The sequence below is a fragment of the Girardinichthys multiradiatus genome, chromosome 4, assembly GCF_021462225.1.
Source record: "Girardinichthys multiradiatus isolate DD_20200921_A chromosome 4, DD_fGirMul_XY1, whole genome shotgun sequence".
Taxonomy (NCBI): Eukaryota; Metazoa; Chordata; class Actinopteri; order Cyprinodontiformes; family Goodeidae; genus Girardinichthys; species Girardinichthys multiradiatus.
In genome coordinates, this window is record NC_061797.1 from 33,708,529 (window position 1) to 33,722,020 (window position 13,492).

Consider the following 13,492-nt stretch of genomic DNA (forward strand, 5'->3'; position numbering starts at 1 on the left):
AAACACCATGCTAAAATAATGAAAGCGGCTCGTAATGGAATTGCTGCATGCAAAAACAAAAGCTAAGCATTGTATCTGACTTGGAATCAGTTCAGTCTGACAGCATTTCAGAGCCAGGACAAAGATAAAAGCTAAACACATAAATGATAGCACACACATACATAAATGAAAAATCTGTCACAGTAATCACTGGATTGATGCAACGATTCTGAGATAAGCAGCAACAAAGTTTAGAAATTATGGATACTCAACAACACACTTGGGGAAATAAACTGTAATGAAATTACTTAGTAAACAGATTGTTAATACAAGTGTAGATGATGAAGTGGTCAATGTTGATGAGAATATTATGAATGAATGTCAAGACTAATTATTTATCATGCAACCTTGATATTTTAACAGGCGACTCTGAGAGGTGATACAGGACACACACATGCAGATGCATACACATGAATAACACCTTCTAACTACAGAAAGACAATCACATACTCAAAGGCGCACAAACACCACAACTGGGCAGGGTCATTTTGAGTTAGGTAGCTCATTTCCCAAAGTGCGTGTTGAGTGTGCTCTGTGGTGGAAGTCATTTACAGATTGAATAGCTTGATGTAATCTGGTGATGGTGAAGACACCAGAGACCCTGACACTGGCACTGGGGCTGAGGCCAGTACAATATGTTTGTGTGTGTATGGGTATTTGTAAATAAGTAAGACTGAAGTTTACACTGACAAAACAAATGTATGTTGGGGTGTCTATGGTTTTATTCAGATAACGAAATGCATAAACTGTAAAAAACTGCAATATTACTTTTAAAATTGTTTCCAACCAAAGTCAAACAGCTTTAGGTTAGAATAATTTTTTTTTTCATTCTTCTATTCAAACACCCTATGAAAACTTGTGTATTTTTGTAACACATTTAGATATATGGATATTTAATTATATTCGAAATAAACGAATAAACTAAACTTTAGCCAATTTTAACAATATTTAGAGATTAAAGTATTATAAATAAACAAACATATTTGAAATCACCCATTCCACTGAAAAACTCCGCTGGCAGAGGTCATCAAAAACAGCAACCAACAGTATCAGGTCTGGCAGTCAAAGCAAGTTTACCCTGAGCGCAAACTGCAAACAGGGGCTTCTTGTGGCCTTCTTTCTTCTTGCCACTCTTCCTCAAAGGATAGATTTGTGGAGAGCACGAGTAATAGTTCTCCTTTCAACCGATTTTCCCACCAGAGCAGTGCATCTGTCCAACCTTTTCACAGTTACCATGGGCCACTTGGCTGCTTATATTGCATTTGTGCCATATTCCTTCCATTTTCAGGTGATGAACTGAACAGAGCTCCATTAGATATTCCAAGCTACAGTTAATGTTTTAAAACCTCCCTTTAAAACTTCTCAATTTTATCCCAGATATGTTCCTTGGTCTTCTTGAAGTTGCCTGTTCACTAATGTTTTTGAACATACATCTGAGGCCTTCGCAGTACAGCAAGATACTGAGCTTAAATCACACCCATGTGGACAGCAGAGATGGTGACTCCAGTCTGAAACTTCAAGTTGCTAATAAGTACCACAAATAAAGACTTCAGACTTGACTTAGACGTGTGTCTCAAAGAGCTGACTTGTCTTTAAAGTTTTGGTATGAGATTAGTCTTAAGGGCAATATTTACTCTGCAACAAAAGAGAAATTTGTTCTTTTACTCCAGGTGGAAAGAAAAGTTCCTTCTGGAAAGGACTTCTCATACTGACTTCACAAGGAGAAAAAAACAATTTCCCTTTTATTGGGATGTCTTTATAGACCTTTATCTCATGTAATCAGCAGTGAAAAGCATGTAATCTACAACCATAGTAGCGCTGACAGGTGCAGTATGTATTTTACTTTAAAAGAATACGTTTGATTATCAACCAGTGACATTCACAGACTGCCGGCTGTTTATGGCTCATAACAATCTGCTTTAGCTTCATAACGTAGCTCTTCATGGTGGGTTCCCAAGAAACCCACCATCATAGGATTAAATGACTACAGGCCTGTAGCCCTGACGTCTGTGGTCATGAAATCCTTTGAGCGGCTAGTGTTGAAGCACCTGAAAGGCCCCCTGCTGGACCCCCTGCAATTTGCTTACCGAGCAAACAGGTCGGCAGATGATGCTGTTAACTTAGGTCTACACTTCATCCTGCAACACCTCGACCACCCAGGGATGTACGCCAAGATCCTGTTTGTAGACTTCAGCTCGGCCTTCAACACCATCATACCAGATATCCTCCACCAGAAGCTCACCCAGCTCAACGTCCCAGCCTCCACCTGCCAGTGGATCAACAGCTTCCTGACGGACTGACAGCAGCAGGTGAGACTGGGGAGCATCTTCTCCCGATCCAGATCAATAAGTACTGGTGCCCCCCTAGGGTGTGTTCTATCCCCACTCCTCTTCTATCTGTACACAAATGACTGCACCTCATCGGACTTGTCCGTGAAACTCCTGAAGTTTGTAGACGACACCACTGTCATTGGTCTGATCCAGGATGATGATATGGTGATGAATCTGCATACAGACAGGAGGTGGATCGGCTGGTACACTGGTGCGGTCAGAACTACCTTGAACTGAACCCACTCAAGACTGTGGAAATGGTGGTGGACTTTCGGAGAACACCATCCCCATACACCCCCCTCACCATCCTCAACAACACTGTATCGGCCGTGGACCACTTCAGGTTCTTAGGAACCACCATCTCTGAGGACCTGAGATGGTCTTCACACATAGACACTGTTCGAAGGAAGGCCCAGCAGAGACTGTACTTCCTGAGGCAACTCAAGAAGTTCAACCTTCCACAGGAGCTGTTGGTCATCTTCTACACTGCCATCATTCAGTCTGTCCTGTCTTCATCCATCTCAGTGTGGTTTGGCTCATCCACAAAACAGGACAGGTCCAGACTGCAACAAATAATCAGGACTGCAGAGAGAATAATCAGGGCTGACCATCCCTCCATCCAGGACTTATACAGGTCTAGGGTCAGAAAAAGAGCTGCTAAATTCTCTGCAGACCCCACACACCCTGCACATAAACTGTTTAGAGTTTTACCTTCAGGCCGCCGCTACAGAGCACTGTTCACTAAAACCAGCCGCCACAAAGACAGTTTCTTCCCCCAGGCTGTTTCTGTGATGAACATTTAATAGAGTACAAAACAACAGCATACAGATGTTGCAAATGCACCATTTTTATTATATATGTGTATATTGTACATTGTAAATATGTATATTCTGTAATACAAAAACAAAACCAAAGAGCAAAGTGTACCGGAGTCAAATTCCTTGTTTTTATGCACGAACTTGGCAATAAAGCTGATTCTGATTCTTCAGTAATGTCTCTCAAAATAAACATTGTAATAAATAACTTTGGGTTGTTTCAGAACGAAATAAACTAAACCTTTCTCAACCATTATCTTGCTGTTACAACTACTTCATTATAAAGTGTGGCATTCTCTATCGTTTACTCAATGCAATGCACCTTACTTACTATAATTGAGAACATCTCTAATAACTTTACTATTTAGACATGACAATAAATGCTTCAAATATTATCGGGTATGAATGAATGAGGCTTAACTGGTTGCACTTGAGTCTATTTAGTGGTATCAGAGTAAGGGGGCTGAATACATATGCACACATTTCAGCTTTTTATTTGTAGAAAAAGTTTGAAAATCAAGTATCCTTTTCTTTTTATGTCACAATTATGTGCTACTTTGACTTAGTCAATTAGATAGTAGCCAAATAATTTACATTAAAGTTTGTGGTTGGAACGGGAAACATTTGAAAATGTTTAAGGGGTATGAATACTTCTGCAAAGCACCATACCTCTAGAAAAGTCTGTAGCATAATGGACTTTTCACAGATTTTTCACAGAATCTTGTAATTTATCAACTTTGGTAAAAAAGTATGTTTTGATGCTTTCAGCAATTCCAAATATACAGTCATTTTTGTTAGTTAATGAAGATAATGTAAATGCAGGAATTTAAATACATTTCATACTTTTTGCTTTTGTGTTGTATGAGAATTTGGTTTAAAAAAATAAATAAATGAAAGCCTGTACATTGAAAGCATTTCATAGCATGAAAGCATGCATTTATGATGTATACCTTAGTTAGATAGTTCTAATCACACTATTAGTTCCACTAAACAGCTGTAGATGTCTCTAAATTTTCATCTGTGTTGGTTTGAATAGACCTTTTTCCTCATAGGCCAGAAATGTGTTTTTTGGCAGAGAAGAAGAACCCATGTATGGATTAAATGCGAGGAAGATGTTCAAAACCTCCAATGTGTTGTCAAGGTCAGCTGATAACCAGGAAGCAGCTTCCTGTCTGCCCAATTAGCAGCAACCAGGAAGGAACTCTTTTCTTCTTAGACCTGTGACCCTTAAAGCTGTGCTGCTGCAGCAATGACGGGGGCGGTGCTGAAATGATGACAGGCATTAGCATTTTTCTGCAGTTAGCATTAGTGTAGGGCTGTGAGTGCAAGTGTGTGCGCATCTTTGTGTGTGGATGCATGTAATATTGTTTCAGTGGCTTTCAAAGATAGGCCTTGATGAGAGATTAGCCACTGGTGGAAATCCACTCCAGTCACTCCTTCAAAATGGCCGACAGGAAGGAAGCTGCAACAGACAGGGTCACAGCCCCTCCCATATCTGAAGGGGACCTTGAGTTGAATGCTCCTCTCTCTCATTAAATCCGAAAAGGGAAAGACAGAAGAATCCATGTGACATTGCTTTGTCTTTTTTACTCGATCAAACACACAGTGACTGAAGGAGATTCTCAATGAAGTACTACTTTATTTCTTTGGTTTGAAAAAATATAAACACTCTAAAAGTCATTACAGGACTGTTCTGTGATTTAGATATTTTTAAACTACAAACTGTCTTGTAAGGTAAAACTGTTCTGTATCAGCATTCTATGCCTTATTTAGACAATACTACAATCCAATGTACATTCATCAGCATGTAGGAGAGTAAGAACAAAAGTAAGACAATAAGAAAACCCTTACTTCAAGCGACTCTGATCCAAGAACTTTCACTCTTGGGGGACTCAGTCCAGCTGGCCGAGAAGGTCTGGTGGTGACACTGACCCAGGGCCCTGCATGTATTAAAATATATAGTTTAAGTACCATTTAAAAAAATAAATGAGGTAGAAACGTGAAACATCTGACTTGGACTGAAAACAGTGTGTAAGGCTGTTACTCCAGCCTTACCTGTAGACTTTCCAGCCTGATTATGGAGCACAAGCCGATACTGGTAGACCGTCCAAGGACTGAGAGCTGATGAGGAGTCGAGGAACGACAAAGGGGGAGGAACTGGCAGAAGATGCCCTACTGTGGAGACTTGTTTGGTTGTGGCAACTCTGCGCTCAATCTCCCAGCTACAGCGAACACAGGGTTCAGGTACATACACATGCATACAGACTAATATAAAGAATAAAATGTAAAAGATGGACTGAAGACTGTTTCTTACCGTTCTAGTGGTCCATTGCTTCTTTCCGGTGCACCCCAGGACAAGAGAACAGATGTTGGTGTGTCAGAGTAAAGGTGAGGTGCAGGCACCCCTTCAGGTGGAGCTGGGAGGGTCTGGAAATACTGAGACATCCCAGAAACTGAGCAACCAACACGTGTGCATGCTCTTACCTGGATGATGGAAAAAACTTTGTAACATCACAATATTTCAATATTTGTTTCTTTTCCAAAGGTCATCCTCAACTATAGTTGCAGTTTACTATAACTATGACTGGAAACAATAAATGAACACCAATTTGTAATGTAGTCTAACATGTTGTTAAAATTGTAAATAATGATTTTATCACTATGAAAACATTGTAATATTTCTTACTGGAAAATAAGCAGAAAAAAGGAGAACAAATAAATATGCTTTTCATTAAATCATTTATGTTTTTAATTTTATACAGTACAGTGTTGTCTTCTATTGTATTGCTAAATTTACAACTTCACTGGAGTACCTGGAGGCTGAACATTTGGTAGGGAAGTAGATTGAGGAAAGTGTAACTTGTGGTATTTCCAGGAACAGTGATGGACAGCGGAGTAGATCTTGAAGCAGCAGCAAAAAAACTGGAGACTGGGCTGGTGAATGGCTCTTGTGTAATGAAATGATCAGGATTAAAGCTGCTTGCAGTATAATTTGGGGCTGACAGTGAGAAGTCTGGATTTACGCTGCTGGTGTTGGGCTCAGCTGGTTTGAATAAGATAATATTGTGGTCATGACTTTCAGTGCTCTCACTAGATGACTTGGTCTGATTCTTTTTAACAGTAGCAGGCCTCATGGTGGAGAAATGGATGATGTGTGCATTTTCTTGACTTGTGCTCAATTTGTCATCATAATCTGCAGAAGACACAGAGTTGTGGCTCGAGCCCTTAGGTCTGCTAGGATTTGACGATGTCAAAAAGTTAAAATCTGAATTTTGGAGTAATCCAATAATGCTGGACATCAGACCTGGTTTAGATGATAAATTTGAGCTGTAGGTTGAGATGGTGCTGGTGACTAAATTAGGTTCATAATCTGAAGAATTGATGGAACCTGGGTAAAGTAAAAAAATTGTATAATTTGTAATAATTCCATTTGTTTGTGCTGGAGGATCCCAGGTAACTGATACACTCCGAGAATAAAGTTCCACAATGGCCGGTGTGTCTACTGGTCCTGGACCTACAGAAAAAAATTAAATAAATGAGAGGAGAATAAAAACTTAAAAGATTAGGAAAAAGTAAGAGTAAGAAAGGTGAAGAGCAGGATTATTTCCAAAGAACACCAACACATGACAGTAACATACCAAAAAATGTCAAAATGACATAGAGCGATCTTGAAACAACATTCAAGAAATTACTATGGAAATTCACTTTTTCACTTTCCTCCACTAATGCTATGAACATGTTGCATTTAGAGTTTTTTGGTGCTTATGATAATACATGAGAGCAAATTTCCTCCAATTTAATAATAGGCTAACTAGACAACATGAAAAATTGCTTTTCTATCCACAATCAAGACATTCACAAACATAAAAACAAACGCAAATGATTCACATTTTAGTGGTTGTAAAGAGAAAATTAAACAAACAATGAATTTGACCAGTAATTCACAATTACAGGGAACAACTGAGATCATTATAAAGAACATAAAGATCTATGAAAAGTTAACTGTGACAGAGTACTCAGCCTTTGGGGTCCATGTTTTTGACTTTGCTCTAAGTGGATGGTAAAAAAAATGTCTTGAGCATTACTAGTATAGGCCAAGTGTTTAAGGTCAGAAACTGAATTGTAGTTTCACTTAGATGTCTTGACTTTATAGTTGACCTTGACCCTAGTGGAGCTAGAGAATGATCTGAGAAGGGATGACTCATGAACCAATGTTTCAGGGTGTAACAGTATATTAAAATGTAAGTTAAAATGTCTAAAATGATCTTATTGCTTCTATTAAAAGCTAGGGAAAACAAAGCAAGTGTTCGCAGTGCTGCAAAAATTATATAACAATTTGTTATACAGCTATAATGATGTTAACCATAACATGTATTTAAAGTTATTTTGATTTTATTACATAGACTAACAGAGACATAGAATAAATCATGTTTAAATTTAGTAGTGATCTCTGTTTATTGTGGAAAATATTATACTTTTGGGGTTCTGCTCTTTCATTGCAAGTATAACAAACTAAACAAACTAAATTATTGACCAGCTTGTCACTAATTAACAGACATGTAGCATGTAACTTACCAGCTAGAGTTTTAAAACAGCGATGGGTGGTGTGGTGATGCTTTAGTTTCAGCTATGACAGTCAGTGCTTTTCTGTTAAAATAAATATCTCCAAATAGCATAATTTGTCATTCTTGTAGACCAATAGGAAAAATATAGAAGCCATCTTTAGGTCAACAAACCTACACTATGCAGAAACATGTGGAGGAGGAGGAATGTTGTGCTACTCTGTACTTCATACAACTTAAAAAAACTCTGGTCACTCCATTTTTCTGGCACCATATTTAAACCGTAGGAACAGTTGGGCAAAAAACCTTTCTGATATACCTTGACACCAGTAACCGGCCGGTCCCTTATGCAAATTTTTGTGTGTGAGACTGTCTTCAAGTCTTCAAAGTTAAAAAGAAAATAATCCTTTCAGAAAGAGGCAGAGACGCTAATCCGAAAGCTATGGACAAAAAGTCACATGACTATCACATGGCTGTGCAAGGGAAAAAAATGAACACGAGACCAGAAGGAAGGAAATTTCACTTCATGGAAAACTGTTTGAAGGCAATCCCACAACCTCCTCCTCCCCTGGCATTTACATCCCACTGTACTGCTATATAATGGACATACACAGAGACACACACTATTCCTAACTCACACAGTAACTCACATGCCCACACCCACAGAGATGCAGCATAGCAGTAATGGTGCTGTGTGAAGGGCAAGCAGATCAAGGTGACTGAGCGGACTGAGGGAGCGTGCTGCGCTGCTAAGTGCTACCGCTAACCGCTAACGGCTTTCCCAGATGGTGATATGTGTGCGTGTTTGTCAGGGATAGACAGAAAGGGAGAGAGTGAAATAAGATTACCAGTTGTATGAGAACATAAATTCATGCAAGATTAGGCATACGTGCACGTCTACGTGCATGCATGCAACTAAACAGTAAACACTGCGATTTTGCCACATTATCAACTGATTCATGAGCCTGACTGCTAACGGACTGAGGCACTAATACCGCTTTCCTATGTGCCAAACTATTTTTAAAACTGTATGTAACCTGAATTTTAAATGCCGAAAATGAAAATAAAGCGACCCTCTTTATTGTGTAATATTAGGAGCGTATTGTTGACGTAGAGCGCAGAGTTGCTCTAACCGCTCTCAAGAACCACCAATAATGAAGACGACCGCCACTATGAAACTATACAAGGAACAAGACAACACATCCACATCATTTTAACAAGCACAGGTAAGACATTATGCCATGCTCAGGGTCTCCACCATGTTGAAATGTGCTTTACTTTGCTGAAATGTTTTAATTGCAACATGAATGCTATTTTTTAGTTACTGTTGTTTAGATTCTGTTAGTTTTAATCTCTACTTTTAATTTACTCAACTGACAAGCTTAAAATAAAATATTTTTAATTTCATTTTTTTTCAACTCAGCCAAATTTTTTTAATGAAATGATCTGTTTGATAGAACTGTGTTCGTTCACATCATATAAAAGTGAGTTATGTATTAGCAAGATTTCTGCAGCTCTAGCATAACCACATTACAAACAACCCTTTAGCAAAGTTGAAATGTTTCTTAAAATTATAACAATTTTTATGCTTTTTTTCTTCTCTTTCTTATGCATTCATCCTTTGTTCTCTTCTTCTTACCACTTCATTTTATCCCTTTCTCTGTCTCCCATTTGTACTTTGTATTGGGTCTCTTTTTTTCTCCCTCTCTGGTCTCCATACTACATAAACAATGCAGGAAGCTGACCTTTTAGGTTAACAGGTTTTTATGCTAGCTCTACTCAGCACTCACACTGATTCAATTACCACCAAAAGGTCCACTGAACCCAACGAATAACCAAGTAGCCCATCTCCCTTTCTCTTCATGTCCATGCAGGAGCGTTTCCCTGCATGCTTGCAAATTGTTGTGGATGGTCGAGTTCCTACTCTATGTTGAATGTTTAATCAGACAACGCATTTATTTAGCACATTTTTTGTGGCATGGTCTAATTAGGATTCCTTGCAGACTTCCAAACAATGGAGGACACCAGCAGAAAATGCTAAACAATTTTAAAGCAACATTGATTTAAGTCACCTTGATCCGGTTACCATCAACAACTCAAAAGAACCCTTGTTGTTGCCCCTATCCTTCCACTGTTCCCTCCCTCTCTCCTGCCTTCTCACCCTCTCCTTTCTCTGTGTTGAGTGTTATTTAGGCTTTACTGAGGCGTGTAAAATTCTGCAATTTGAAGGGCTGTTAAGTTTTTCAATTGAAATTTTCATTTAAAATGCACTTGATGCATTTTTTGAAGGGGAAGGCTGGGAAAGGTAGAGTGGAGGGTGGATGCCAATGCTTTACTGATTTCTAGACAGAAAGAAGCAAGTTTTAGATTGCATTAGCTCCATCTAGATTTTGTGACTCGTGTGTTCCCTCCTTCTCACCTCCTATGTTTTTCCATCCCTCATCCTACAATTTCAAAGTGTTCCATACATTTCTACCCCTTTTAAAAATCTCTTCAGTCTCCTTGCCTTCTTGTCTCATTTTCTTGCCCCTCTCCCTTCACCCCTACATCTGCCCCTCCCACCTTTACTCCTCCTCTCTCCAGTAAAAAAAAAAAAAACAGTAGCAGAAGGCTAAAACAGGATTGCAGGGCCGCCAAGCCTTAAATCACATTTATAAGGATTTGGTTAGCATAGTAATAACACAATCAACTGACAAGGGCTTGGAAGAGGGGGAAGAGGTGAGGGAGAATATGTGTGTGTAAGTGTGTATTTGGGAGTGTAGTTTCTCATCCATCCTTGTGCATACATTCTACATGTGTGTATTTAACAATTGGTGTACGTTTAGGTGTGTATATCTGTGTGTCCGTGTAAGGGAAAAGAAGACGGGTATTATTTTTAGCCGTGCACAGGGTTACAAGCATGTGTGTGTGGTTGTGGGCATGAGTTTTGTGTGTGACTGGGTGACTGGGCTTTTGAAGGTGATTCAAGGCTCCTAGGAGTCATAATGAGAACAAATGCTGAGCTTTACTGTTATCAAGATACTTACAACAAGGTGTCAAAACGTGACAAGTAATACGGGGGGAATTTACATTGCATTTCATATCTTTACTTTGCTGCAGATTATTTAAAGTCATTGCGGCTTTAGGATTCTCTGAAGAGGCGGTCAAAAAGAGGATGAGGTATGACCAAGGTCGTAGGCTAGCATATCCTAAGATGCACATGAGCCTTTCAGTAACTGCAACTACCATAATAGTTTTTAAATGTTAACAAATAATTTAATATCCTTTGCAGGCACTGATGATTTAGGACGATCTATTTAATACTATAAAAGTCACCTTTTGACCTAAACAGTAAAGAAAGAGGAAAAAACTAAGAAGTGGCTTATAGAACTAAAATGAGAAAGTTTGTTTTTTTAGGATTATTAACATAAATAATGACCATCAGTACCAGATCTGAGCCAGGGCACATTGTCACTGTAAACACATATAAAGTCGGGAAAACAGCATACACAGAAAAAGTAAATCCACCCATCTTGTCATTCAGTTTTTCAATGCTTGAACTATGTTCTCCAAATTTGTAAATCTAGAATTTCAAATTCCTTACAAATATACTATCAATTAGGTTCAGAAATGTCAAAGTATCACCTTGTTCTTGCAAATTTAAATATGACTTCTGCTCGATATTATAATAAATACTTTCCTTACCTTAAAAGCTAAATTGAAAGTAATGGATTAACATAAAGATATGATTACCTTTAAAAAAATATTATTTCGGTATGGGGCACATGACGTTCATTACCAACATACCAGCACAAGAAACTCAAAAAGGTCTGTAAACATTGCCTACAGACATATTTCCAAAACTCTGAGCCGTTCAGTCAGGACTTTTAGAGATCTTCAAGATGACCTGGAATTAGCAAGTACAGTTTTATTATGAATGCTATAAATAATGCATAAAACATGCGTTTTTGCACACTTATCATGCAAGACTCCACTGCTGAAGAAAAAACATGTTGAAGCTTGTTTAAAGCTTGCTGCATAACATAAAAAAGCTTTTCTACTAGATATTTAGAATAAATTAGAATGTTTTGATGAGCCTCATCTTTGACATTTAAAGTATCTTTGAAAAGAACAAACTTTAAGCAGGTATTAAAAATACTTTTCCATAAGCCCACATTTCTGTATTTTTTTTAATCAGTCTGTGTGTAAATCTATATAATGCGTTTCACTTAGTGAACTGAGTTACTGAAATAAAGAAAAAATATTATTTCTTGAATATAACTGTAGTTAAATCCAGAAAAAAGCAAGTATCTATAAATACACTAGAGCTAAGACAATATAGTATCAAATTAGATAAAAAGGTATAATTACCGTATTTTCCGCACTATAAGGCGCACTTAAAAACCATTAATTTTCTCAAAAAATGACAGTGCGCCTTGTAATCCGGAGCGCCTTATATATGGATCAATTGGTTAATTGGTTGATCCATACTGGTTGTACACGGCGCTCTGTCAAAATGTTTCAGTACGACTGGTAGCCGCACCGCTTGCAGCATTACGGCTACCGTAGTCAGGGGCGTCGCCGAAGTAATAGCGGTAAACACCTGTACTGTGCTTACTCCTAGTCCAACACCACTTGTGTGTGTATAAGGTTTGAATGTACTGTTGCAGGAATTGCCTGAACTATATGTGATTAGAAGCTCAGTGTGTGGGGTGTATGTTTCGTGTGTGTGTATGGAAGATGTTGACATTACTCCTCCGGACAGAGGTGGCGCTGTGTGCTGCCGTAGCTGAGAATCAAGAGTGAAGGAGTGACGTCGGTATTATTGTGTGTGTGGGGTGGGTAAAGACGGCGACCGGAGCAGTGGTGTATGAGTCTGTAAGCCCTGTGTTTTTACGTGCTGCAAAGTCATTAAAAAGAACCCCGAATCTCGTCAACAACTCAGTGTTTTGATGCTGTTTCTTCATGCTCAACTCAGCAACGTATGAGTGAGGGAGTTAACCCCGAGGAAACTAGTAACTTCGGCCCTGGAGAAAGCGTCTCCCCTGTGTCATCAGACTACGGTCAGGGGACAGAAACAGGAAAGGTTAACAGTACTAACGTTTGATTTAGTGCATCAAACTGTTTCTTTTACGTGTTTACTGAATCAGGGAAAAGTTCCCTTTCACGTTTTAACTAACGTTTGATTTCAACTTCATAGACTCCAATGCATTCCTAACGTGCGGTTGGCTCTATTCAATAGATTTCTATGTAGAGGAGACCTTACCATGAGAGTGAATGGAGTTATCAGAACGCTGGTTTGTAGTGTATTAATAAAGTTTGACTGACTGTTTTGTTGACATTCTCTTTAGCACAGCTCCATCTAGTGGATGCATAACGCAACCCCAGTCAAACGTTTGACTGCAGTAGCTTCTATTCTATGCGCCTTATAATCCGGTGCGCCCTATATATGAAAAAAGTTCTAAAATAGACCATTCATTGAAGGTGCGCCTTATAATCCGGTGCGCCTTATAGTGCGGAAAATACGGTATATGACACAGATCAGTCTAAAAAAGAAAACTTAAGGTTTTAAAGGTGGCAATAGACTATGCAACTGATAAACAGGAAAGTATTCCTCAGGTGGATTCCTAGTATGGCTTAAGACGCTGTACATAGATTGGGAAGTAAGGATGAAGAAGATTAAGAAGGAAGAAAATAAAAGGGGGAAGGAAAATGTACTCAAACAATAATGGGCTTCCCCCAGCCTCAGCGGTGCTCAGTCTCAAAA

The 13,492-nt window shown here is 38.8% G+C and overlaps 1 protein-coding gene across 1 annotated transcript in view; it reads right to left on the minus strand.

Annotated features, from left to right (window-relative positions):
* ush2a (Usher syndrome 2A (autosomal recessive, mild)) overlaps nt 1-13,492 on the minus strand; it is a 360,158-nt gene that overhangs the window by 142,689 nt on the left and 203,977 nt on the right. Inside the window, exons 51-54 of the mRNA XM_047364117.1 lie at nt 5,998-6,698; nt 5,499-5,668; nt 5,240-5,406; nt 5,036-5,124 (exon numbers count right to left, since the gene is read on the minus strand). Of these exons, the coding sequence (XP_047220073.1) occupies nt 5,036-5,124; nt 5,240-5,406; nt 5,499-5,668; nt 5,998-6,698 (1,127 nt within the window). The remainder of the gene's footprint in view (nt 1-5,035; nt 5,125-5,239; nt 5,407-5,498; nt 5,669-5,997; nt 6,699-13,492) is intronic.